The 25,474-nt window shown below is 43.3% G+C and overlaps 1 protein-coding gene across 1 annotated transcript in view; it reads right to left on the reverse strand.

The window, feature by feature from the left end:
- Positions 1 to 25,474, reverse strand: part of FTO (FTO alpha-ketoglutarate dependent dioxygenase) — a 152,927-nt gene that overhangs the window by 65,099 nt on the left and 62,354 nt on the right. Inside the window, exon 8 of the mRNA XM_081335745.1 lies at positions 13,567 to 13,694. Within this exon, the coding sequence (XP_081191871.1) occupies positions 13,567 to 13,694 (128 nt within the window). The remainder of the gene's footprint in view (positions 1 to 13,566; positions 13,695 to 25,474) is intronic.

The following is a 25,474-nucleotide window of genomic DNA, read 5'->3' on the forward strand; positions in this document are numbered from 1 at the left end:
GTGAAAAATGGTCATAAGTCCCTTGTTTCACTCCTGTTGTAACTTTGAAAGGTCATTACATGAAGTGTTGTAAGTTGAGGACTAAGCATTATGTTACATTTTGAGAGACAGCATGGTGCTAACGGTAGGTGGTAAAGATCTTGGCAGACCAGGTGAAGAAAAACTGCCTAGGGAACAGGCAGATAAGAGGCAGCATAGTCCTCAGCTGCCTAAGGGTGGAGAAAGACTCACAAGGGGCCTCCATGGTTTCTCTGGCTGTAAAGGATAGGATGGAGTGGAGAGTGGAATGGGATGGGATGGGATGGGATGGGATACAACAGAACAGAACAGAACAGAACAGAACAGAATAGAATAGTTGGAAGGGACATTGGAGGTCTTCTAGTACACACACACACACACACACACACACACACACACACACACACACACACACACACACCAGCCGCTCAGGCAGGAAACCCATTTCAGACAAATGGTTGTCCAATCTCTTCTTTAAAACTTCCAGTGTTGGAGCATTCATAACTTCAGGAGGCAGGTTATTCCACTGATTAATTGTTCTAACAGTTAGGAAAAGATGGTGGGAGATTCATAGTCTCAGACTTGAATGGTTCAGTTAATGAAGCCTTACCACAAAGTAGAATTAACTCATGTAGTCGTGTTCCCTGTATGGTCTACCTGGACAAGGTAGTGGACAAATAGAGGGGAAACCCAGCTTGCAGACCCTCCTCAGGCATGGAAGAGGGCATTGCGCTAGTTATTCTATCTCAGTGCGAATCAGGGCCAGCCTCTGCAACCAGCGGGCTGAAAAACAGCATCCTTCATTTCATCCTGCAACTAACAGTCAGCACTAAGTTGGCGCTAGATAAGATTTAATGAAATCGAAGAGGGGCTGGATTGAGACCACTTATTGGGAACGTAATGACTCTAGGCTGATTCCTCTCTTGACTCCACCCGTAGGCTCTACTATGCAAAATACGTGGACCCTGCAACTAGCTAGGAAAAAAAACTGTGGTTAGAATGCAGTATTGCAGGCTAATTCTGCTAATTGCCAACAGTTTGGCAGTTCAATCCTGACTGGCTCAAGGTTGACTCAGTCTTCTATTCTTCTGAGGTCGGTAAAATGAGGACCTAGATTGTTGGGGACAACGTGCTGACTCTGTTAAACTGCTTGGAGAGGGCTGTAAAATCACTGTGAAGCAGTATATAAGTCTCAGTGCTATTGCTATGCTGTAATTTATTAATTTAAAATGTCTCAAAACGATAAAGAAACTTCTTGTTCATCCATCCACTTATGAAATAGGGCATGTTGTCTATATTTGAAGCTATGGCCAAAATCTAGGATGGCAACCTAGGGCATTGGAGGGAGAAAAATCAACACAGGCATACCAAGCTTGCACACCTCAACAAAAGATGCATCTGGCTCAAATTTCTGGCAGGTTATAAGCCAGGAAACAGGGTCGAAAAAAATCCTGGCTAATCCAACCTAGAAGCTTAATAAGAAGTTCATTTTTTTCCAGTGGGGCGCTCTGAATGCAGAATTCCTTTTGCAAGTTTGGATGTTCATCTCATCAGATGTGAAGGTGGGAAAAAAATAAACAAGCAGATGTCCCCTCTTCCTGTCAAACCAAATCCTCCCCACAATTAAACCAACAATGATTTCACAGACCATTGAGTTGCTCCAGCAGTCAGTGCACATCTGTGTTTATGTTTACGGGCCTAATCACTCGTGTCCCGAAGACACATAGAGAAGCTTCATCCAGTCCTAGCCTTTTTCTCCAACTCCCCCTAGTAAACACACACACACACACACACAGACATACACACACACACCCTGTTAATTCTTCCTTTTTGCATTGTGTAGTTGATGCTCGAGCAAGGAGGAGGAGGAGGAGGAGGAGGAGGAGGAGGAGGAGGAGGAGGAGGAGGAGGAGGAGGAGGAAAGAGATGCCTCTGTACCTGCCTACTTACACTAAGTTTCTGTAACGTAATGAATAGAGACAGCTTAGGGACCCCTCACCTGTCCCAGCCTGCTGCTTATAGCTCGGGAAGGAAAACCACAAGGGATCCGCGGAAGGTATTTGTCTGACAAGGCCAGGAGAGGTTGCTTTCTCGGTGACAGCCAGGCCTGGCCTCTTAAACCTGACCCGCCGTAATTCCTTCACAATGCAACAGCAGAGCAGCTGACAGTAGCAGCTGCACCTCCTAAGCGAGATGGATGGAATTTTCATAACTACTTCCCCAAGTTGCATTTTACCTTCAAGATAATTTATGAGCTGCTCCGGAGTCTGGAAGAAACAATATGCTTGCCATAAAATTAACGGTACCAGTCTTGTAGGTTATAATTAACACTGGGGAAGATAGCACCCACTGGGTGGAGCGCCCACGGGGTAATGGAGAGTAAAGCTGGAAATTTAAAAGGGCACTTGCCACACCGTTTCCATGCTGCCTCGGTGGAGTGAAATTGTTTTTTTTACGGTAACTCCTTTCCGATGTGTGTTTCTGTTATTCGGATGGGGCAACCATCCTGCTGAGAGTCAGTTTGGTCTAGTGATGAAGGCACCAGGCTAGAAACTAGGAGACTGGGAGTTCTAGTCACACCTTAGCCATGAAAGCCAGCTGGGTGACCTTGGGCCAATCACCAGGAGACTCTGAGTTCTAGTCCCGCCTTAGCCATGAAAGCCTGCTGGGTGACCTTGGGCCAATCACCAGGAGACTGGGAGTTCTAGTCCCACCTTAGCCATGGGAGCCAGCTGGGTGACCTTGGGCCAGTCACCAGGAGATTGTGAGTTCTAGTTTTGCCTTAGCCATGAAAGCCAGCTGGGTGACCTTGGGCCAGTCACCAGGAGATTGTGAGTTCTAGTTCTGCCTTAGCCATGGAAGCCAGCTGGGTGACCTTGGGTAGTCACTCTCTCTCAGCCCAACTCACCTCACAGAGTTCTGGTTGTGAGGAAAATAGGGGGAGGAGGAGGAGGAGGAGGAGGAGGAGGAGGAAGTTCTGTTCGATATGTTTACCACCTTGAGTTACTTGTAAAAATAATAAAGGTGGGATACAAATAAACACATAAATAAATACTAGGCTGTAGTGCAAGCATATCTAGAAGACAGCCCAAGTTTCCATCAGCTCTGCTCAGCCAGGAGAATGACACAGCACAATGGAACTGCTGGTCAACCAACTTGCACACTGCCCTCCCTCTGCCCAGTATAAAAATTAAGAGTCTATAAAGCCTCTGAATGACTTTTTTTGTGAAACTAGCCTATTATGGCCGCAAAGAGAGGTACGCCACTGTGGCTTCTTCTTCTCCCTGTCCTATCCAAGTTAAAAAAATCCTAACCTGTGATTGCCCTCCTATTGTAGCTATCAAAAGAGGAAAACAAACGGAAGTTAGTTTATAATAAGTGGCCGGGCTATCTAACTAATCCATCTTTAGCTATGATTAATATGCATGCTCCTTCACATAAATGATGTGTGTGTGTGTGTGTGTGTGTGTGTGTGTGTGTGCATCCACTCATCCAGCTAGCCAACCATCCATGCATGTCTCTGCATACAAATGGACTGGATCTGGCCATTTTATGGCCTCTGGGCCACATCCAGCCTTTTGCCTATCTCTGTCTGGCCCGTATGAGGTCTATCAGAGATTAGAAATCAAATATAAATAACTGTACGCCACACACACAATACAACACCATTGCTTTTATTTTTGAAGGCAACTGTTATTTTTTTCCACCCAATTTACCTATGTGTGCGAATGGGTGCCTAGGCACCTCCGCAGACATATTGATTTGGCCTTCCGCAACAGTCCCAGTTTCTCACGTGACCCCCCCCTTGATTAATTCATCAATCCATTAATTAATCCAAAGTTGCCCACCCCTGATACAGACCCACACACACCACCTGGGCCAGATCTTGAAAGACAACCTGACAACCGATGGAGCGGGTGTCACTTTCAGGCAGAATAAGCTGTTAATAAACCGCCTCCATCCTCAAACACTTCCCCCCGAGCTGACAGCTGAATTTAGACTTTATCTATAACCTGGAAAATACATGGCAAAGGAAATGACTAAGATACGCTCGGGACAGCCTTGGTATAAAATAAAATTACAACTCCTCACGTGTGGTAAATTGTCTTCTTAAGATAAACACACAGTGCAGTTAGCGATTAATCCATTTATGGGGCGGACAAATTGCTCAGCTTCTCTCTGGAGGGCATTTTTTCAAATCAACCTTGAGCCTGATGGTTAAAAATCATTCTGATTAAAGGTCTAAGACAAATTTGGAGGCATCTAAAGGGCGCTTATCTCTCCTCGCCATCAAGCAGCAACGCTTATAGAAGTAATAAGCTTTCCGAGAACGTTACCCGGGCTTCTCCTTCTTCAGGACCTCAGAAAAACAATTTATACCAAAGCTTGCATTTAAAGTAGAAAACCCCACCCTCCCTGGGAAAAAAAAATCAGAAAAGAAACAAAACACATCAGCCAGCTAAGGAATAACTGATAATTAGGAATATTCATTCTTCTTAAATACAGGCAGTCCTCGACTTACAAACACAATTCAGCCCTTTCTGTTGCTAAGTGAGACGCTTGTTAAGTGAGTTTTGCCCCATCTTACTACCTTTCTTGCCTCATTTGTTACATGAACCCCTGTAGTTGTTACATAAGTGTCTAAGCTGGAACTAGAATTCACCATCTCCCAGTTTTCTAGCCTGATGCGTTAACGACTAAAGATTTTGGAAGTAGTTTGCCACTGTCTCCTTCCTAGGGCTGAGAGAGTATGACTGGCCCAAGATCACCCAGCTGGCTTTGTGTTTAAGGCAGGACTAGAATTCACTGTTGCCTGGTTTCTAGCTTGATACATTAACTACTACACCAAACAGTCTCTTTAGACACTATTGCTTCTTTATTATTAAGTTATGGGGAAGAATCAGAGTGAATTTTTGATGCTGCCTTTACTATCACCAAATACATAAATTAACCCCCCCCCACACACACATTTATTTTATTTTTTATTTTATTTTAATTCCATTTATATCCCGCCCTTCTCCGAAGACTCAGGGCGGCTTACAAGCTTAGCAGTAGCCTTCATTCTATGTATATGCCTGCTTGTTAGGGCTTTCACACAAACCCCAAGCGGCATTATTACAAAGTCAGCTTAATTGCCCCCAACAATCTGGGTCCTCATTTTACCTACCTCGGAAGGATGGAAGGCTGAGTCAACCTTGAGCCTGGTGGGACTCGAACCTGCACTAATTGCAGGCAGCTGGTGTCACTTAAGGAGGCATTAGCCCACTGCTCCACCAAGGCTAAGCATCATTTCTTCATTCATTCCTAAGCATCATTTCAATCTAAATATTAGAAGGCCCCATTTTCAATCAGTCCCCTTAACAACGTTCCCTCTGTGAAACTAGAGGAAGATCACCACCATTTTACCCAAAGAAAATTCCCATTGAGGTCAGGGCAGCCAGAAACCCCCGAGAAATTAAGTTAAATTAAAAATAAACTCCGCCTGTGTCCATCTTTCTCCAAGCAGTCCTTCCTTATTTCCTTACAGGGGCCAGGCCAAGCCAGTTCTCTGGGGGGGGGGGGGAAACAGGCAGGAATCAAGTCACACTTTGGGAATTTAAAAAAGGAAAAAAAAGCTTGTCACAGCTTCTTTTCCAAAGGCCCGGTTGCCTTTGGCAGACCAAGTTGTTTGTAAAAGGCCCGATGACAACTGATACTAATGCGACTGTGTCATATGATGAAGCTCACACTCTGTCTTACAGGTTATAAATTTGTCAGAGCCCGTGATTTATCAAGCTTCCACCATCCTACCTGTTTGGGAAGTCCAATAATTCTAATTCCTTGAGCTTGGAGGGTCCCATCAGCAGGAGGGAAGAAAAAAAACCAACGTTCCTGCATTCCAAAAAGTCTAACCAGTTCCAACTCTTGTTTCATGCAGGGCTTTTTTTCTCATAGAACGCTCAGAACGGAGTTCCGGCACCTTTTTTGGATGGAACCTGATAGGGTAGGCAAGGCGGGTTGTATGAGACGTGTGAGTTCCGGCACCTTTTTCTTTTACAAAAAAAGCACTGGTTTCATGTAATGTCATAACAAACAAACACACAAAAAAACAACAGGTTGCAGAACAAATCTGAGATCCTTGTTAGAAAGCAGCAAGGAGGGAGCAGGCCCTTGTAAAGAAATCTGTGCTGATTTATTTCCAAAAGCTCAGCTTCCAAACTGGGCCAACACACTATAATTTCAAGGATGTTCGTTTGATTTTGAGCACGCAAGGTTCGTGACGTTGTTTACTGTGATTATTGATTGGTACCCATATATATATATTTACAAATAACTCAAGGTGGCAAACATAAGGTTTGTAAGCCACCCACAGCGGCCTCTGGATGAGATGGGCGGTACATAAATTCATTAAATAAATAATTTTAAGTATCCAACGCATATCCTTCCTCCTCTTATTTCCCCCCACAACAACAGCCCTGTAGGGTGGGTTGTGCTGAGAGGGAGGGTCTGGCCCCAAGTCACCCACTTAGCTTTTGTGCCTAAAGCAGGACTAGAACTCACCGTCTCCTGGTGATTGACCCAAGGTCACTCAGCTGGCTTTCATCTCTAAGGCAGGACTAGAACTCTCAGTCTCCTGGTGATGGGACCAAGGTCACCCAGCCATTTTCATGTCTAAGCCGGGACTAGAACTCACAGTCTCCTGGTCATTGGTCCAAAGTCACCCAGCTGGCTTTCATGCCTAAGGCAGGACTAGAACTGACTGTCTCCTGGTGATTGGTCCAAGGTCACCCAGCCGGCTTTTGTGCCTAAGGCGGGACTAGAATTCACGCTGTCCTGGCTCTTGTTATGCTATGGAAATAAGCATCTACAACCACTTACTCAAAGCTGGCAAGGACCAAACACATTTTATTATCAGAGTCTATTTTTGACAGCATGGAATGAGGGAAACATCTAGCCACCACATACCCAGAGTTCTTTCGATTCAAATTGCGGATAGTCATGGGCTGGTTCGCATATCACCCTAGCTAAGGAAAAAGCATTCTGTTTTCCTCATATCAAATCCACCAAGCTCCTAACCTTGGCCGACCTTTCCTTCATCCTGCCTCCATTGTATTTATTTAATTATGTTAATGAGCCTGGAACACTGTAGAACAGGAATGTCCAACCTTGGCCGCTTAAAGGCCGGTGGACTTTAACTCCCAGAATTCCCCAGCCAGCCATGCTGGCTGGGGCATTCTGGGAGTTGTAGTCCACAAGTCTTAAAAGTGGCCAAGATTGGACACCCCTGCTTTAAAGTCACCAAAAGGGATATACAAATCAAGCAATGGCATATGCTTCTCTTCAGGAACAGGTCCTCTTCCATCTAACTGTACTTATTCTATGTGGATTTGGGAAGTAGGATCTGTGAGGCAGCCACGCTGTGTCTAGAAAAGTCAACTTGATCTGAGGAACCTTTGGACGCTCCAGCTACTAAATCTGCTCTAAGAGGACACCTCAGAAGCAAACCTTGATTTTACTTTTTATAAGCAAGGAGCCATGTTGTTTTCTAAGCTTAGTTCGGCCCAGTTGGGTAAATGCATAGCCTAAAAGACTTTTCACACTGCAGAGTTGCTGCAGGCTGGGGGGTTCTGGGAGTTGAAGTCCACAGGCCTTAAAAGTTGCCAAGGCTGGACACTACTGCTGTAGAATCAGGGACCCACCTTCTAGTGACCATATTGATTTATGTCTCACAGTTTTGAGATACCAGAGACCATCTGTGGGTGCAGACAATAATTCGTTCACCTTCTGTCCAGGAGTGATTTGTCACAACCCATGTCCCTCATTAGGCAAAACCAATTTGATCCACTTTTGTTTCAGTGGAAATGGGCTTCTGCACACACATACACACAAACACAGACAGCCTACGAGTCACAGCCCCTTTTAGCATCTGGATTGAATCTGGTTGAGTTAGTTTAACCCAGAACCCTGAAGCTCAGCACCACTTTGATTCAGTGCTAAGTAAAACAGATTCCTGTGACACTCTTGAATTAATGCCCTGGAAACGTCACCTTAAATCACTAACGGAGATGATATATGCATCACTTGCCATAGCTATAGAAAAAGATGACTATTAATTTAAATCTCTTCTCCCTTTCTGTTAACAACTCGCCAAACAACCATGATCAGGATTTCTGCCAATGTTGAATATAAGCACATTTATCTGACCAACTCAGTGGCCAAGCGCTCTCTCTCTCTCTCTCTCTCTCTCTCTCTCTCTCTCTCTTTCTCTCTTTCTTTTTCTCTCTCCTCCCTCCCTCCCTTCCTTTTCTCCCTGTTTAGAAGTGACTCGCCATATCAAGTATTAATAAATAAACACACCCAATAGATATTTGCCACTGTAATTTTTTTTAAAAAAACCTGACAAGCGCTAACAAATCCAGGAGTGCACACATTTTGTATTTTGTTTTGTTTTAATCCAACATCTACTGCACCTCTGTCTCCAGCCCCATGTGAGCATATCCTCTATGGATGCCATTAAAACTTAATCTATTCCAGCTCTCCTTCTGGGTCATTGATTCTATATGTACCATGGTTCTTAAAGGCTTCCCTTTGGTCAGAGAAGAGAGAGAGAGAGTGGTCTTGAGCCAGATGGACTACTTCACACTTCATTTATCAAACCCAATAGTCTAGACCCCGCCACCTAAGCTTGCTCCTTGCAGTTAAACCTCCATACAATTTGGTAATAATTTTCATTATGGGACCGTGACCTTAAAGCCAACAACTGAGCTCTTTTTCTCCCGGCTGTGTTTTGCTTTTGCACGGCTGATTTGAAATTCACAGTCATCGGCCTTCAGTTTTCTGACTCTCTTAAGAGTTAAGAGATGCGAGAAGCTGCCTTTACTTTTCGGAGGAACAAGATGACCCCTGGCAGACAGAGGTCAAGAAGAGGTCAGTTTGAAGAGCTCAAGAAACTCTTTTAACAGCTATAACAATCTGCCCATCAGACGCTATCTGGTAGAATAAATAAACCACAGCTTTTAGGAACTTACTCTCCATATTAATCCAGTTTTGACCATCACATTATTAAAAAAAAGATGCTGAGACTCCGGAAAGAGTGCAAAGAACAGCAACAAAGATGATTGGGCGGCTGGAAGTCTAAAACATACAAAGAACGGTTGCTGGAATTGGGTAAGTCCAGTCTAATGAAAAGGACTGGGGGTGGACATGATAGCAGCGTTCCAATATTTGGGGGGCTGCCACAAGGAAGAGGGGGTCAAGCTATTCTCCAAGGCACCTGAAGGCAGGTCAAGAAGCGACAGATGGAAACTAAACAAAGAAAGAACCAACCTAGAACTAAGGAAAAACTTCCTGACAGTTAGAACAATTAATCAGTGGAAAGACTTGTCTCCAGAAGTTGTGGGTGCTCCATCAATTTTTTTCTAAAAAAATATCCTAATATCAGGAGCTCTCCAAGGTCCTGGCTGTACTTAATTTACTTGGATCTGAAATGCCAGATATTCATAACCCGATCAGAACAGCAAACCCATAGTTAGGATATCTTGCAAAATTACTATTCTGAATTCCCCTTGATAACTATAAAGATTCAGACTCCTTCCTTCTTTCTTTCTTTCTCTTTTCTTTTCTCATCTATTTGCTTTGTTTTTCTTAAAAGTTGCTTTCCCCATAACCTGCTTTCTCTAATGTGCAGGATAAGGTCATTAAATTTGCCAGTATTTAACTTCCAGAGTAGGGGGGAAGGGAGGGAGAATGAAACAAAACTCTTCTTATTTCATCTAGCTGATCCCTTGATAGCTTGCTAAAAGTACAATAGTATAACCTACCGCCTGGCCTTTGACAAGTGCTAATTATTTCCCCACGAAGCACATTTTTCTCGTGTAATTCCAAAGTACACAATAGGCTGATCTCTAAAACTCATGAGGGCTCCTCCAGAGAGGCACTGGGTGTTTTATAACTTTCACCACTGTGTGTGTGTGTGTGTGTGTGTGTGTGTGTGTTTGTGTGTGTGTGTGTGTGTGTGTGTGTGTGTTTATTAGCACTGGAGCCTACCAACATCAACTCCAGACCTTTGATGAAGCAGAAGTACAGGGAAATTGGGTATAATTAGTCTAGTGAAAAGTAGGACTAGGAGAGACATGATAGCAGTGTTCTAATAGTTGAGAGGCTGCCACAAAGAAGAGGAGGTCTACCTATTCTCCAAAGCACCTGAAGGCAGGAGGAGAAGCAACAGATGGAAACTCATCAAGGAGAGAAGCAACCTAGAACTAAGGACAAATTTCCTGACAGTGACAACAGCAGTAACAATAAGGACAATAAACCAGTTAATAAACCAATCAACTTGCCTTCAGAAGTTGTGGGTGCTCCAACACGGGAGGCCTTTTAAGAGACTAGACAGCCATTTGTCTGAAATGGTATAGGGCAGGGCTAGGCAACCTTGGCTCTTGGATGACTTGTGGACTTCAACACACAGAATTCCTGACCTAGCTATGCTGACTCAGGAATTCTGGGAGTTGAAGTCCACAGGTCATCCAAGAGTTAAGGCTGCCTCTACCCCTGGAATAGGGTTTCCTGCCTATAGAAGACTAGACTAGAAGACCTCCAAGGCCCCTTCTAACTCTGTTATTCTGTTATAAATCACCACTATTTACTAGGAGAATGCTAGGAATAGCAGCTCTTTAGGACAGTTCTGCCAGAGACAAAAACCTTGAATAAAGCCAAGGGAAGGAGGAACCAACTGCAGTTATTTAATACTCCGGAGGCACCGACTTTTGAAGGCTTTCAAGGTACCGGCTCTTTTAAGTGTTTAAGTTTAATGAGGCCCTGTGCTTTGTCTGCTGTTTTCTCCCTCCTTCTTCAACCTTCTCCTTCCTCTCTTCTCCACCCTGATGCCTGCAAAATACTTGTGTTGGTTTTTTTTTGTCCTAGAGGCTCAATTATGCCACTTGGTTCCAGCTTGGGAATAAATTGATAGCTTTAGGGAGAAACAAAAAGAAAAAAACAACAACTATTGAAACTACAATCCTTCAAAGAGGGTTGTCATTCCCCTCCATTCAAAGAAAATCCATATTTATTGCATATTTGCTCCACTAAACTGATCTATCCCAATAGGTTAACCTTTGGTAGGTTCCTAGTTGTTGCTTTTTTCCCCCTGCCTCTTTGTTTTTTAAGCCAGGCACACTCACCGTTTATAAATATTTAGCTGGGGATCTGAATTCCTACCTGGGCAAGCTCTAAAATGTCAGAACTTTGCCTCCCAAAGTACAGGTAGTTCTTACGACCACTTGAGCCCAGGATTTATGTTGTTAAGTGAGACATTTGTTAAGTGAGTTTTGCCCCATTTTGCGAACTTTTCTTGCCACGGTTGTTAAGCGAAGCACTACGGCTGACAGGTTACTAACCCGGTTACTAATCTGGCTTCCCCATTGACTTTGCTTGTCAGAAGGATCACAAAAAGTAATCACTGTAACCTTGGGACACAGCAACGGTCAGAAGTATGAGTCAGTGTGGAAGAAGGAAGAACTGCCGACTATAGAAGAGTGGACTTTGAAAGTTTCTAACTTGGCGGAAATGGCAAAGATTTCAGCATATTTGAAAGATCAATCGCAACAGAGATACATTGTGGAATGGAGAAGATGGATTGAATATATTCAGAATAAATATGGGACTAAAAAGTATCATTTAGCATTTGAATAAGTAGCGGATTTTATGACGTATAATTAGTAGTTATTTTATTAATATTTTGACTATGGAGAGTTAAAGTGTGATAGAATTTAATCTTTTATTATTGTTGTTAGCATATTTTAGATTATGCTTGTTTGTATTATTATACCCTGCATTCAGCTCTGGGAAGTTGGGGAGGGGGGAGGGGAGGGGGGGTTGGGGAGAGGGGAGGGGGAGGAGGGGTTTTTTTGTATTCAAAAATGTATTGTAAAACTTTTCAATAAAAAAAAAGAAGTATGAGTCCAGTGGCCAAATGTCTGAATTTTGATCAAGGATCATGGGGAGGCTACCAAGGTGGTAACTGTGAGGGACGCTCATATGTCCCTTTTTCCAGTGACACTGTAACCTTGAATGGTCACTCAATGAACTGTTGTAAAGTGGAGGACCACCCGTATTCTTTCCCAGGCAGCATAGCCAGTGGAGAAGAATACTTCTGTCTAAAGACAGGTAAACATTTTTTCTATCCCAAAGGTGCTTTTCAAAAGTCAACTGGACTTTCTGGGGGTTTTTTTTTGTTTTTTTTTGTCTTTTTCCTCAAAAACGTTTCGCTTTCTCCTCCAAGAAGCTTCTTCGGTTTTGAGACAACTGGAGCTGCTGAAAGAATATCGTCTTTCCTGCGTTTGCGTACACATGCTGGGTCCGTGTCGGGTGGGCTGGTTTACATAATTGCTACCGAAATGCAGGTAGATCCATCACGCCGAAATGATGTGTCATAACTGATAGCTTCAATGAACTCTTGAAGGATCCGGAGACAATTGAACATTATCCACGGTGCTAAAATTGCCCCCCCCCCTAGATCTTGCTAAAGCTGAACATTTTGGTATATTACAGACTGCAAAGACTTTTACCCATAAGCGATGTTAGCGATAGGATTTGGGTTAATTCTGCTTCTGCTTGCCTGTATGCAAAGCTTGGCTGTGGAAACTGACTGTCTGATACGTAATTGTGTTGTTGCAAGCAACGGAACCCAACGGAGCTCAGGGACAACCCAAACACTATGTAAACCATGAGGAAAGATGCACCAAGGGGACCTTCTGGCTAACCTTTAGGACAAGAGCTTGTGTCCTTCTTCAAACAAATTTGTAGCATTTCACGTATAAGTATCACAAAACAAGCCAGCCAGGCCATTTGTTAAGTGTTGTCCTTAAGTATCTGGGATAATAGCTATTGTTTCAAACACAGCTTTAAGTTAAGGCCACAAAGGAAGCGACTGGAATCAAACCCCAGTCACTACAGGCATTGGCCCAAGATTGTCAGAACAGTTGACTAAAGGTCCACTTGAGAAGACACCAACCGGTCTGTTCTGACATGCCTCTGATTCTTCTGCTTCTTGTCATATTTGTAAATATCCAACTATTGGGACTGAAAGTGCATTTCAGTTGAGAGAACATCTTTCTTAAGGGAACCAGAGATGCTCCTCTCCTAATTCAGACGGTAGAGAACCCGTGTGAAAATTAACATTCTTCTCAAGCTGTCCAAACACCTGCACACCTTGACAGTGTGCAAAGATGAAAGGTCTCGACCTAGGTAACACCTTAGCGAGCTGTTTTTCTCCCATCCCATCGTGGGATTCCAGGTGTGTCTCCTAAGCCGAGTCCATTAACAGAACTTATCAACTGCCTTGGTGGACACACACACACACACACACACACACACACACACACACACTTTTAATTATTAAAGAAACACAATACAGAAGATGCTGGGAAGGGCCTTACTTTTTCTTCCATGCAATTTTCATGTCTTAATAATAATAATAATAATAATAATAATAATAATAATAATAATAATAATAATAATGACGATGATGATGATGATGGACCTCTCTCCCCCTCAATATCACTTTCTCACCTCAGGAGCCATTCCTGACGCAGCCTTTGGCGCTCAATCAGGAGGGGGAGAAGACAGCTGATTTTCTCATTTCTTTGTTCCTCCATCTGTTCTTCTTCTCCTCGTAATTCACGGAGCAGTAGACTTGTCTGGGGGGGGTAGGAGAAGAGGAATTGGGGAGGGGTTGGCAGCAGAGAAAACGCCATAAATGTTATAAAACAAATAAATTAAGAAACAAAGCATAAAATTAATTAAACAGACCATAAGCAAATAGGGATAGTAAATCAATGCCCCCTTTTTATTACAGTTCTATGGCCTGGAAATCAATACAGTAAATGACAGGTCAAAAACGAGACCACTCGGTTTGGTATTTAATCAAAGTACACGAAATCTTAAGGTGAGAATCTTAAAGCATCATCAAGTTGGTATTGGGAATCCGGATTTCATTTTCATCAGAGGCAGCTATTTGGTTTTTCTGATAAATACAAAAACAAAAAGGAAAAAAAAACCCCAACAGATGGAATATTTGTAATGAATTTTCCTACAGATACATTTTCAGTCTCACACTGTTCTTTCTCATATACTACTTATTACTGGGGACGGAGGGAGGGAGGGTGGGAGGAAATGAAAGGAAGGAAGGAAGGAGTGAAGAAAGGAGGGAGGGAGGGAGGAAATAAAGTAAAAGGAAGGAAGGAAGGAAGGAAGGAAGGAAGGAAGGAAGGAAGGAAGGAAGGAAGGAAGGAAGGAAGGAGTAAAAAAGGGAGAGAGGGAGGAAATAAAGTAAAAGGAAGGAAGAAGTAAGGAATGAACTAGAGAGGAAGGAAGGAAGGAAGGAAGAAGTAAAAAAGGGAGGGAGGAAATAAAGTAAAAGGAAGGAAGGAGAAGGAAGAAAACAGAGAGGAAAGGAAGGAAGGAAGGAAGGAAGGAAGGAAGGAAGGAAGGAAGGAAGGAAGGAAGGAAGGAAGGAAGGAAGGAAGGAGTAAAAAAGGGAGGGAGGAAATAAAGTAAAAGGAAGAAAGGAGAAGGAAGGAAGAAGGAAGGAAGAAGGAAGGAAGGAAGGAAGGAAGGAAGGAAGGAAGGAAGGAAGGAAGGAAGGAAGGAAGGAAGAAGTAAAAAAGGGAGAGAGGGAGGAAATAAAGTAAAAGGAAGGAAGAAGTAAGGAATGAACTAGAGAGGAAGGAAGGAAGGAAGGAAGAAGTAAAAAAGGGAGGGAGGAAATAAAGTAAAAGGAAGGAAGGAGAAGGAAGAAAACAGAGAGGAAAGGAAGGAAGGAAGGAAGGAAGGAAGGAAGGAAGGAAGGAAGGAAGGAAGGAAGGAAGGAAGGAGTAAAAAAGGGAGGGAGGAAATAAAGTAGAAGGAAGGAAGGAAGGAAGGAAGGAAGGAAGGAAGGAAGGAAGGAAGGAAGGAAGGAAGGAAGGAAGGAAGGAAAGAAAATAGAACAAGGTAAGATGCAATGAGAGGATAAACCTCTTCCAGCATGAGGTTTATAACATAAACTATTCTGCTCAACCGTACTAATGCAGAGAAGGTGCAAATATATAAAAATGTACACATTTCCTTTCTGAATGAGGTGTTGCTTACATTGCAAATGTGCTTTACATGATTAAGTAAACCACGACTCAAGTGTGATGAGGTCAGAACTGCAACCTAAGTGAATATAAAATAACAGAGCTTCCAAGGGCTCAATTCTCATTCCAAACCTGGCTTAGCCAAAGGATAGAAGATGATAAGAAATGTCCCCACAGTGTGAGGTCAAGGGTTCAAGAAATGTGGTCAAAGATATTATCAACCTGGAAAGCCATTTCCTCAAACCAACACTGGGTGTTGTTTTTTTAAAAAAAATCTTTATTTTATAAAGAAGAACTGATCAATCAAAAGCTTGAGTTGTACGCTCCATCCCTCTCTCTCTCTCTCTCTCTATATATATATATATATATATATTCAGAAGATGTTCTTTTGAACAAGGGCCTTCTTATCAAAGAAAGGTCGACTCTGGGGTTTTTCATTCATTTAATGATCTTTGGTGACAGAGGATTGTCCACAGGAACTCTGTTTCACCCAATGTTGAGTGAAGCCTTCAGCTTCAGTCCAGGATCTCCCTCTTTTCCTTACCAAGGCATGTCTAGGACCTGAGGTCACTTGAGCAAACAAACAAGGCATGTAGGTCTGTTTTATCTCATCGGTCACTCAATGGAGAATTTTTTGGAGGCTGCTAATGTTTAGGATATGTTGAAGGCTATCTTCCTCCACTCCCTTCCCTGCTGAAAACACATCCTGAATGGGCCCAGCGAGAAAGATAACAAACCACAACATCAATAACTCTGTTCCACAAAGAGATTCTAGGCTGTTGGTAGGGCTGGCCAGGCAGGCGGATCTTTCTTCCCTCAAACTGCTGCAGTGACTTAGGCCGGGCGTTGGGCGTGAATTTCTCCCCTTTCCTGGAACCAAACAGACAAAAGGCTGTTCTGCTCTGGTTTTAGCACTTAATTTTGTCAACAAATAAGGTTTTCATCGGGAGATCTACTGTCCTTGCCAGCCTTTCCAAAGAGATTAACAAGGATCAGTTCTTAAGCTCTTGCTAAGCCCTTCTCACTTTAAGGGAAAGAGGCTGAGGACCAAAATAAATAGCCAGCGATGGGAGGGAACTTTTATTTCCTAAGCAGCAATGCCTCCCTTTTTCAACTCCTGCTAATTATCCAATTTATAATAGATTTTAGGGTTGTACTGATAAGCGTGGGAACTGGGAACTCCTTGACAAGAGCTGGAGCCAGATAAAATCAGGAATGAATATGGAATCCAAGCAATATAAACATTGGGTAGACTTCACTAACATTGTAGTTCTCAACTTATAACCAATTGTTTAGCAGCCGTTCCAAGTTACAACAGCATTGAAAATCTGACGTATGACCGGTCCTCAAATGTATAACTACTTCAGCATCCCCATGGTTAAGTAAGCAAAATTTGGGCGCTTGTCAGCTGGAATGTATTTATGATGGCTGAAGCATCCTGGGATCACGGGATCACCATTACTGACCTTGTCCGCTGGATTCCAACAAGCAAAGTCAATGGGGCACGCTGGGTTCGCTAAACAGCCATGTGACTCATTTAACAACTGCAGTGATTTGCTTAAACAATTGCAGCAAAAAGGGTTGTAAACTCAGGATGTCTTCCTTAACAACTGCTTTGCTTAGCAATAGCAATAGCACTTAAGATTTATATACCACTTCACAAGTGTTTTACAGCCCCTCTCTAAGCGGTTTACAGAGTCAGCATTTTGCCCCCAGCTATCTGGGTCCTCATTTTAACCTCAGAAGGATGGAAAGCTGAGTCAACCTTGAGCCAGTCAAGATTGAATGGCATGGAATGGAAATTCCGGGTTTCAAGATATCACATCTGTCCCTTTGGACCCACAACCCAAAACAACGACCCTACTCTTTTTTTATTATTGCACCAGGCTCGATATCAACCATTTCATTCCACAACTGCTGTAGAAATTTGGGGTTTTTTAAAAGCTTTCTTTCCTTGCCCCTGGGGGGGGGGAGAGGCTGCTAAAAAATGGCTGCCTGCTTGCGGACGGAAGCGAAAGGATGAAGGAGAGAAGCGAGAGAGGAGGAAAAGGGAGGGGAGGCCGTTGTGGTTTATGGAAGCCAGCTGTTGCAACACGGGTGCCAGCGGCATCTGATGGAAGTTCCTTTCTGCCTGCCTTCGCTTCCCCACTGTTAGCCCAGCGCAGGTATAACTAACATGTCAGACTTCAGTGCTTCGAAGAGCACTCAGCGGATTTGCTGAGATGACGAATAGCCGAAGATGTGGCCAACCATATGCAACCCAGAACGCATCGAGTAATTCATACTTCGGTGTACAATCGTCCCGGCCCCTATTGTTCTAAGGAATGGGAAAGAGCTAGTGTAGCACAGACACTGTGTCTTGCTCTTGACAGCCCATTAAGAGATCTCCAAACATCCACCCGTGCTTCTCTGAAAATCAGACCAGGTCTATATTAATTTTTGCTTCACAAGCCGCACTAGGGCTTGTTTCCCGGTTAGGGCTTATACTCGGAGAAATATGGTACCACATTCGTCCACCTGGCTGACGATCTTAACAGGGGCTTATTTTGGGGGGTAGGGCTTATATTACGAGCGTCCTGAAAAATCATGCTAGGGCAAGGGTCCCCAACCCCTGGTCTGTGGACTGGTACTGGGCCGGGCCATGCCAGCAACCGGTCCACACAAACAAGCAAAGCCCCATCCGTGGGATGCAAGCGGCACACAAAACCAAGCACTCTCCGGTCCGTGGAAAAACCTTTTTCCATGGAACCGGTCCCTGGTGCCCAAAAGGATGGGGACCTCTGTGCTAGGGCTTATTTTCCAGTTGGGTTTTATTTGGGGGAAAACACGGTACTTAAAACCACACCGTTGGCTTCTCAATAGCAACCCACTAAAACAGAAGACACGGCTTTCCCACGACTCTTAAATCCTTCACCTAGAGTCCGTTAACCACTGCTGCTAGGAAGAAAGAAAAAAAGCAGTTTTCTTACGATGGGAAATGGGATGTGACTTTTCTAGCCTCTCCCTATATAACCAAAGCCTTGTTTTGACCTTTGCAGATTTACAAAATTGTTGCTTTCGGTCCCTGCCCTCACAACCCTTGTTCTTCTTCTCGACCTGCAATTTTCCAAGTTCCTTGCTGCACCGAGCTTTGTGGATGGCTTTAAAACTCAGCACAATCTACTTCAGCAAGCTTGGCTTACGCAGTCAACACAAAGACGAGAGAGACTCAGGGGAACTCTGGGGTGAGAGATTATTATTAAGCATTTCCCCCCCTTTCTGGAGTCAGAGAAATCCCAGCGAAGGCAACAAAGCCTGCCTTTAAAATACCTAGGAAGTGCACAAAAATAAAAGGAAGGACAGGAATGGAATGAAAAATAGGAAGGTCAATATTTCCATCCTGCAGTCAAGGGGATATATGGCTCAGTTTTGTTAGAGAAATAAGAAATACTTATTTTAAGGGTGGTTTTATCCTAGATTTATTCTCAGGATTGACAATTGTTCGGCTATCCTTGAAGGAAAATACTTTACTAATCTCTCATTCCAGATCAGGTTCACATTAGGTGAGATTTAAAGCAACAGAAATAGAAATTCTGTACAGGAATGGAAGAAGGGTTAAAAAAAAAAGGCAAGATGGTAACCTGACCAGGTGATTGAAGCCTCTTCTACTAAACCTGCTTGCTCTATAAACTTGTCGATTTATTGGACTTGTCATAATGCTGACTCAACAGTTTACAGCCAATTAAGCTAAGTTTATGGCAGGGAATCCCAAATCCCATTTTCAAAAGGTGGGACTTGCCATTGCCGATGAATGATGACCCAACCAAAAGAAGGAATCTACACAAATGGGAAAATCCATAAATATTTTGGAACTGGTTTGCCATTGCCTGCTCCCTAGGGCTGAGAGTGAGAGACTGGCCCAGGGTCACCCCTCTGGCTTTCACGCCTAAGGTGGGACTAGAACTCATTGTCTCCTGGTGATTGGCCCAAAGACATCCAGCTGCCTTTCATGCCTGAGGTGGGACTAGAACTCATTGTCTCCTGGTGATTGGCCCCATCACCCAGCTGGCTGTTATGCCTGAGGTGGGACTAGAATTCACAGTCTCCCAGTTTAGAGCCCAGTGTCTTAACCACTATCCCAAACTGACTCCCCAATTCGTGAAACTACATGACCGTTACTTAAGTGGGGTGGAAGAAGTGAGAAAGAGAAATTAAATGAAGATGCAGAACGCTGTTTTTCCCCCCTCTAAATTTGCTAAGCCCCCTAAAAAGCAGAAAGGCATACAGAGGGAGCCAGGCACCCGAAAAGTTCATGCCTGCAAATATATCTGCAATTCATTAAAGGGAGGTGAAGAAAGATAAAGATTTTGTTGTCGTCGTTGTTCTCCTGATTAATGCCACTTTGGGGAAAAGGTGGTGGGAAGGAAACGCCATCAGCTTAATAGGCTTCTGGCATGAATCCTTACTGAAGTGTAACTTGCCGTTTTTCAGAGCCGTGTTCTGCTTTGATAAGCATATATTATTGCCTCATCTTCCAGAGATAATAGCTTCCTTTGCCATTCTGTGGATGCAGTATTTATACCTTTAACTTACACGGAGGAACGATTGCAAAATGCAGCAGTTTCCCTGTTAGTTCGGAGGGCCTATCCCTCAGCCAGGCTTGCTAAGCCTGAATGAGGATCTTGTGCAGAAGAGACACCTGGAATGCATCACGATGTTCCACGACGTTTCTGATACAAACCGCCTCAACTCTATTTTCATACTTATACTGTTAAATAAGCAAGGATGTGTGTGTGTGTGTCTGTCTGTGTGAACATGTGTCAGTCTGTGTATCTACATGTGTATTTGTAAGTGTGTATGTTTGTGTGTCTGTACGTGTGTGTATGTGTGCATGTCTGTATGTATCAATGAGTATGTATGTATTGCTATGTATTGTGTGCACATATATACACACAAACACCTGCACACACACACACATATATATACACACACATACATATCATCATCATCATCATTTTAGCCACCTGGTTTAGAGGAGCATTAGACCTGCTTCCTAGATGTTAATGGAAAGTGTAGATGACCTTGGGGGGTGAAGGAAAGTGAGGCTGCCTAGGAAATTATCAGAGAAGAGAAGCAGGGGCCCTCGGTTGCTTAATGGTTAGAGGAAAGAATTTAGGAAGGAGCCACCCTAATTGACCGTATGGTTAAAAGTGCCAGTGGAAGGTTTGTACCTTCAGACTTGCAAGATTCTGTTAATGTAGCCTTCTCATAAAATGGACTTAGCTCATCTAATCATGCTTCCTGTCTGTTTTACCCGGGAGGGATGACATTAGCTCCACGGCCATCCGATTTTATCCAGACATATCCCTTTTATCATAGGCTGGATTGGCCTTCTCTCTTTATGTCAACATCTGCATTTGCAATCTAGAGACAGCAACAAAAATCCACCAAGTTTACACAAAGTATTTTATGGGTTTCAACAAGTCTATGATCAACCCAGAATTCTCATTTGAGGTACAAGTGTCCAGGCTCAGATTATCATACTTTGGGCACATTATGTGAAGACCTAGCTCTCTAGAGAAATCTAGAATGTTAAAAAAGAGGAAAGAAAACAAAAGAGAATGAAGATCAACAGCAAAGTGGATTCGGTTGCAGAGATGATGACAGCATCATGGAGAGATCTGAAAAGTACAGGTCAGGAATGGATCATTACGGAGAAAATGTGGTCATCAGGCATTGAAAACAACTGGATAGCACACACAATTAATCAAAAAAATATCTCAGGATCATATAATATGGAATGCCTCGGAGAGGTCTAAAGCAGTGTTTCTCAACGTTTCTGTTGGATGGTGAGAAAGAAAGAAAGAAAGAAAGAAAGAAAGAAAGAAAGAAAGAAAGAAAGAAAGAAAGAAAGAAAGAAAGGAGCAAGGTCAGTAAAATATCTTCCAGGTCAAAAGATCAACCATGGGATACAAAGACACTTTCCCCTAGCAAATCAATCAATTTGCCACAAAGCATACAAGTCCAATGCTCATCAACTCTAGGACAGAGACAAAAAAATATACTCTCTTTTGTCCCTTTTTTAACACAATAAGTTATTTAAAGCTTGTGAACACTCTCGCCGTGCATCCTGCCAGCATCCCTCTTTGGATACAAATGAATAAAAATAAAAGGCCCCAATTTATATGGTAGCCGTGCCATAGGGTTAAGCATGCGACCTTAAAATATGGTACACTTTACGTTTGGGCATAAAAAGGCCCTCGACAATCTAAACAAGAATGACTGCTGTTGGGGGGTGGGGGGGAAAGACAATTAAAAACCATCCAGGAGGTTTGCTGAACAGCTGTTGGGGGTTTTTCATCCCATCCGACCTCTAGAAAGCAGGACGGGTATAAACCCTGCCACATCTTCGACATTTTCAGCTTTTATGAAGAAAACCAAAACAAGAGGCATAGAGTGCCTCTTCGTTTTCTCATAAAATCGGCCTTGCCACATTGCAAATATCACCCACCTGATTTCTTTCTCTCTCTCTCTCTCTCTCTCTCTCTCTCTTTTTAACCTTGATACAGTAACTGCTCAACTTGTGGGAAATGAGAAGCGAGGGAGAAGATGGTGAGGAGAGGTTGCAAAGAAAAGGCCAGGCCGTTGATTTGACTGGGTTGTGAAGGCGAATAAGACGGGTACGAAAGACGCCCACTTTGAAAACTATTGGCTAATGGGAGCTGCCCAAGAGAAGAGTCTATTGGGGGAATCCAGCTTTGCATGCTCAACAGGAAAGATGCCGAGAGCCCATTTGGTCTAGTGATTAAGACATCCGGCTAGAAACTGGGAGACTGTGAGTTCTAGTCCAGCTTTAGGCATGAAAGTTGGCTGGGCGACTTTGGACCAATCAAGAGGATACTGTGAGTTCTAGTCCTGTCTGAAGGTGTGAAAGCTGACTGGCTGACTCTAGGTGACTCAACAGGAGTTTGGTGAGTACTCAGCCATGAAAGCCAGACGGGTGACTTTGAGCCAATCACCAGGAGACGGTGAGTTCTAGTCTCACCTTCGCCATATAAGTCAGCTGGGAGACTTTGGCCCAATTAATCTCTCTCGGCCCAAGCCACCTCACAGGGTTGTCGTTATGGGTAAAAGAGGAGGAGGACGGTGTGTTGAATAGGTTGGCCACCTTGCATTCTTTGTAAAAGTAATAAAAGCAGGAAACAAACAAACAAAGACAAAATCCCAGCAACGGTGAGACTCAGCACAATTTCCGTTCCTTCCTTGCTTCTTTTTTCAGGGGACCTCAAAATTGGTAGGAAATTCTTGGCAGAAGATATGAGGAACAAGCAGCCCCAAAAGATAGCATCAACTCTTCCCAAACCCAATGTCTCCTCGCCCGGCTGGTCCTCCACGGCCCACCTGACTCGTTGCAATGCCTTCATAAATGAAAAGTGTTCATGGGAAGCTTTTTTGGGGGGGGCAGAAACCCCTGCTCTTTGGGGAACGAATGCAATAAAAGAAAAGTTTGTTTCTGCCACGTGGGCTTACCACTGGACTTGGAGGGGGGGAATGAAAGAAAAGAAAAAGAAAAACCCACCCCACTCTCTTTGGGGCTTTCGTGAAACTGATACTTCCTCCTCTGTTCCTACAGGAAGAAGCGAAGCTGTGGATAAACAGAACAAAAGAAGAAGAAGAAAGAAAAGTAAAGCCACGCATAATAAATATTGAGATGGAAGTTCTGCTCATCCAACTAAGATTCAAACTATATTCTAATCTCCTGAGCCACCTGGCTTTGATGTGTGCCGAAAGAGAAAAGCGTGTGTATTTTGTAAGATTTACCGCACACCCAGTGGAAATAGTCTCAGATTTCACTTTTCCCCCCCTCTCCCCCCACTATTTGAAATTAAGAAATGTTATTAGGGCCAATTGAGTTTCCTGATGTTTATTGTGTTAGACTTGGGAACTTACTCAGAGATTCAGGATGTCTCTATGCTTAACAGCGGCATCAAGAGCATTCTTAAAAGTTCATTTTTCTCTACTAGTGTGAAAAAGGGAAGAAAAAAAGATCTGAAAAAAATCTTCTGGCTTGGTTAGGGACAAAAAAGCTCACTTTAAAACAGAAGCAAAAAGGGAAGTTTAAAATGGCCATCTTTTGATAAAGTGGACGATGGTGGGTTTTTTAAAAAAATATAGCAAGGTCTTCAAAATGATAATCGTTTGGGGGATTGGAATATAGGTAGTTCTCGACTTACAATAGTTCATTTAATGGAATGGAATGGAATAGAATAGGAATAGAATAGGAATAGAATAGAAATAGAATAGGAATAGGAAGAGAATAGAGAACAGAATAGAATAGAATAGAATAGAATAGAATAGAATAGAATAGAATAGAATAGAATAGAATAGAATAGAATAGAATAGAATAGAATAGAATAGAATAGAATAGAATAGAATAGAATAGAATAGAATAGAATAGAATCTGGAAGGGATCTTGGAGGTCTTCTAGTCTAGCCCTCTGTTCAAGCAGGAGAACCTATACCATCTGAGATAGGTGAATGTCTAGTGCCCATTCAAGGTTACAACGGCACTGAAAAAGGTGACTGATCTTGCCAGACTACCTGTATTCTCTTGAGAACAACCAGGATCAGGTCTTTGTTGCTTTTCTCACCTGCAGGGATTCCAAGCTAGCTACTCTCTTAACTCCACCCGCTCCCCTCTAGCTGGAGATTCCACCACAGCAAACTTTGCAGCTGCCACCTGATCCCAGGAAAAAAAGCAGCTGCTTTCATGAACTGCAGATCCGTTCAATCTTCCTGCCCCCTCCCTTCCAGAGCATCTTTTTGGAATGGAATTCAAAGCCCTCCGCCCGCCCACAATCTAACAAATTGCAAGGAAAGGGTAAGCCCCTGACTGAATGGAAAATACCAGAAAAAGAAAAGCTCAAACAAAGTAGTTTTACAGGGCTGAGTCTTCGCTGACATTATGAAGGACAGCTTAATATTTAAATGCATGCACATTTTCTCGGGCTGTCTAACGTCTTTCTCAAGCTTATGCCTTATTCAGAATACAATACCTACAAACCTTTGCATGAAAGGCACTGGCGGAATTTATTTTATTATATCTACATGTCATTAATATGTATTATACTGCCATCCATTTCAAGAATAGATCCCTGCATCTCTTGGGCTAAAGCAATAAAAGCTGTAGGACCTTGGGGATTTTTTTTTACTCATTTATTTATTTTAAATCTGATCCCATGTGGGCATGATTTACAAGTTACTCAAACTGGCTTGTGCAACTTAACATGGATTCTGCATGCTGACACCGAAAACATGTCCCTTGTTCAAGTAGAAGTTCTCCAAAAATAATAATAGAACAACAAGAGTTGGAAGGGACTTTGGAGGTCTTCTAGCCTAACCCCTCGCTCAAGCAAGAAACCCTATACTATTTCAGACAAGTGGTTATCCAATCTCTTCTTAAAATCCCCCTGTGTTGGAGCATCCACAACTTCTGGAGGCAAGCCCTTCCACTGGTTAATTGTTCTAACTGTCAGGAAGTTTCTCCTTAGTTCTAGACTGCTTCTCTCCTTGACTAGTTTCCATCTGTTGCTTCTTGTCCTGCCTTCAGGCGCTTTGGAGAATATTTATTTATTTATTTATTGATGGGATTTATATCCCGCCCTATCTCCCGAAGGACTCAGGGCGGCTAACAACAAAACATATAATAAGTACAGAAATCAAGATAAAAATGAAATTGAGAACATCAGTGCAATAAATTAAAATTAGAGAATTTAAAAAATAAATTAAAAATACTAAATATAAATTAATTAAAATGCCTGTCAGTCTAGGTCAGCCTGGTGGAACAGGAGTGTTTTGAGGCCGTGGCGAAAGGATTGGAGGTTTTGGGCCATCCGAAGCTCAGGGGGGAGCTGATTCCACAGGGCAGGTGCCCCCACAGAGAAGGCCCTCCCCCTGGGGGTCGCCAGCCGACATTGCCTAGCTGACGGTACCCTAAGGAGGCCTTCTCTGTGTGAGCGTACTGGACGATGGGAATTTGTTCCCGGCAGCAGATGGTCCTGCAAGTATCCCGGACCTAAGCCATGTAGGGCTTTAAAGGTAAGTACCAGCACCTTAAATCTCACCCGGAGGGCAACTGGTAGCCAATGCAGCTCACGCAGGAGGGGTGTAATATGGGAGTATCGGGGAGCTCCCATCACAACCCGTGCAGCTGCATTCTGTACCAGCTGAAGCCTCCGGGTGGTCTTCAAGGGCAGCCCCATGTAGAGAGCATTACAGTAATCAATACGGGAGGTAACGAGTGCGTGGGTGACTGTACGTAGGGCATCTCGGTCCAAAAAGGGGCGCAATAATAACTTGACTCCCTCTTCTTTGTGGCAGCCC

This window comes from Vipera berus (assembly GCF_964194415.1).
Source record: "Vipera berus genome assembly, chromosome: 10".
NCBI lineage: Eukaryota > Metazoa > Chordata > Lepidosauria > Squamata > Viperidae > Vipera > Vipera berus.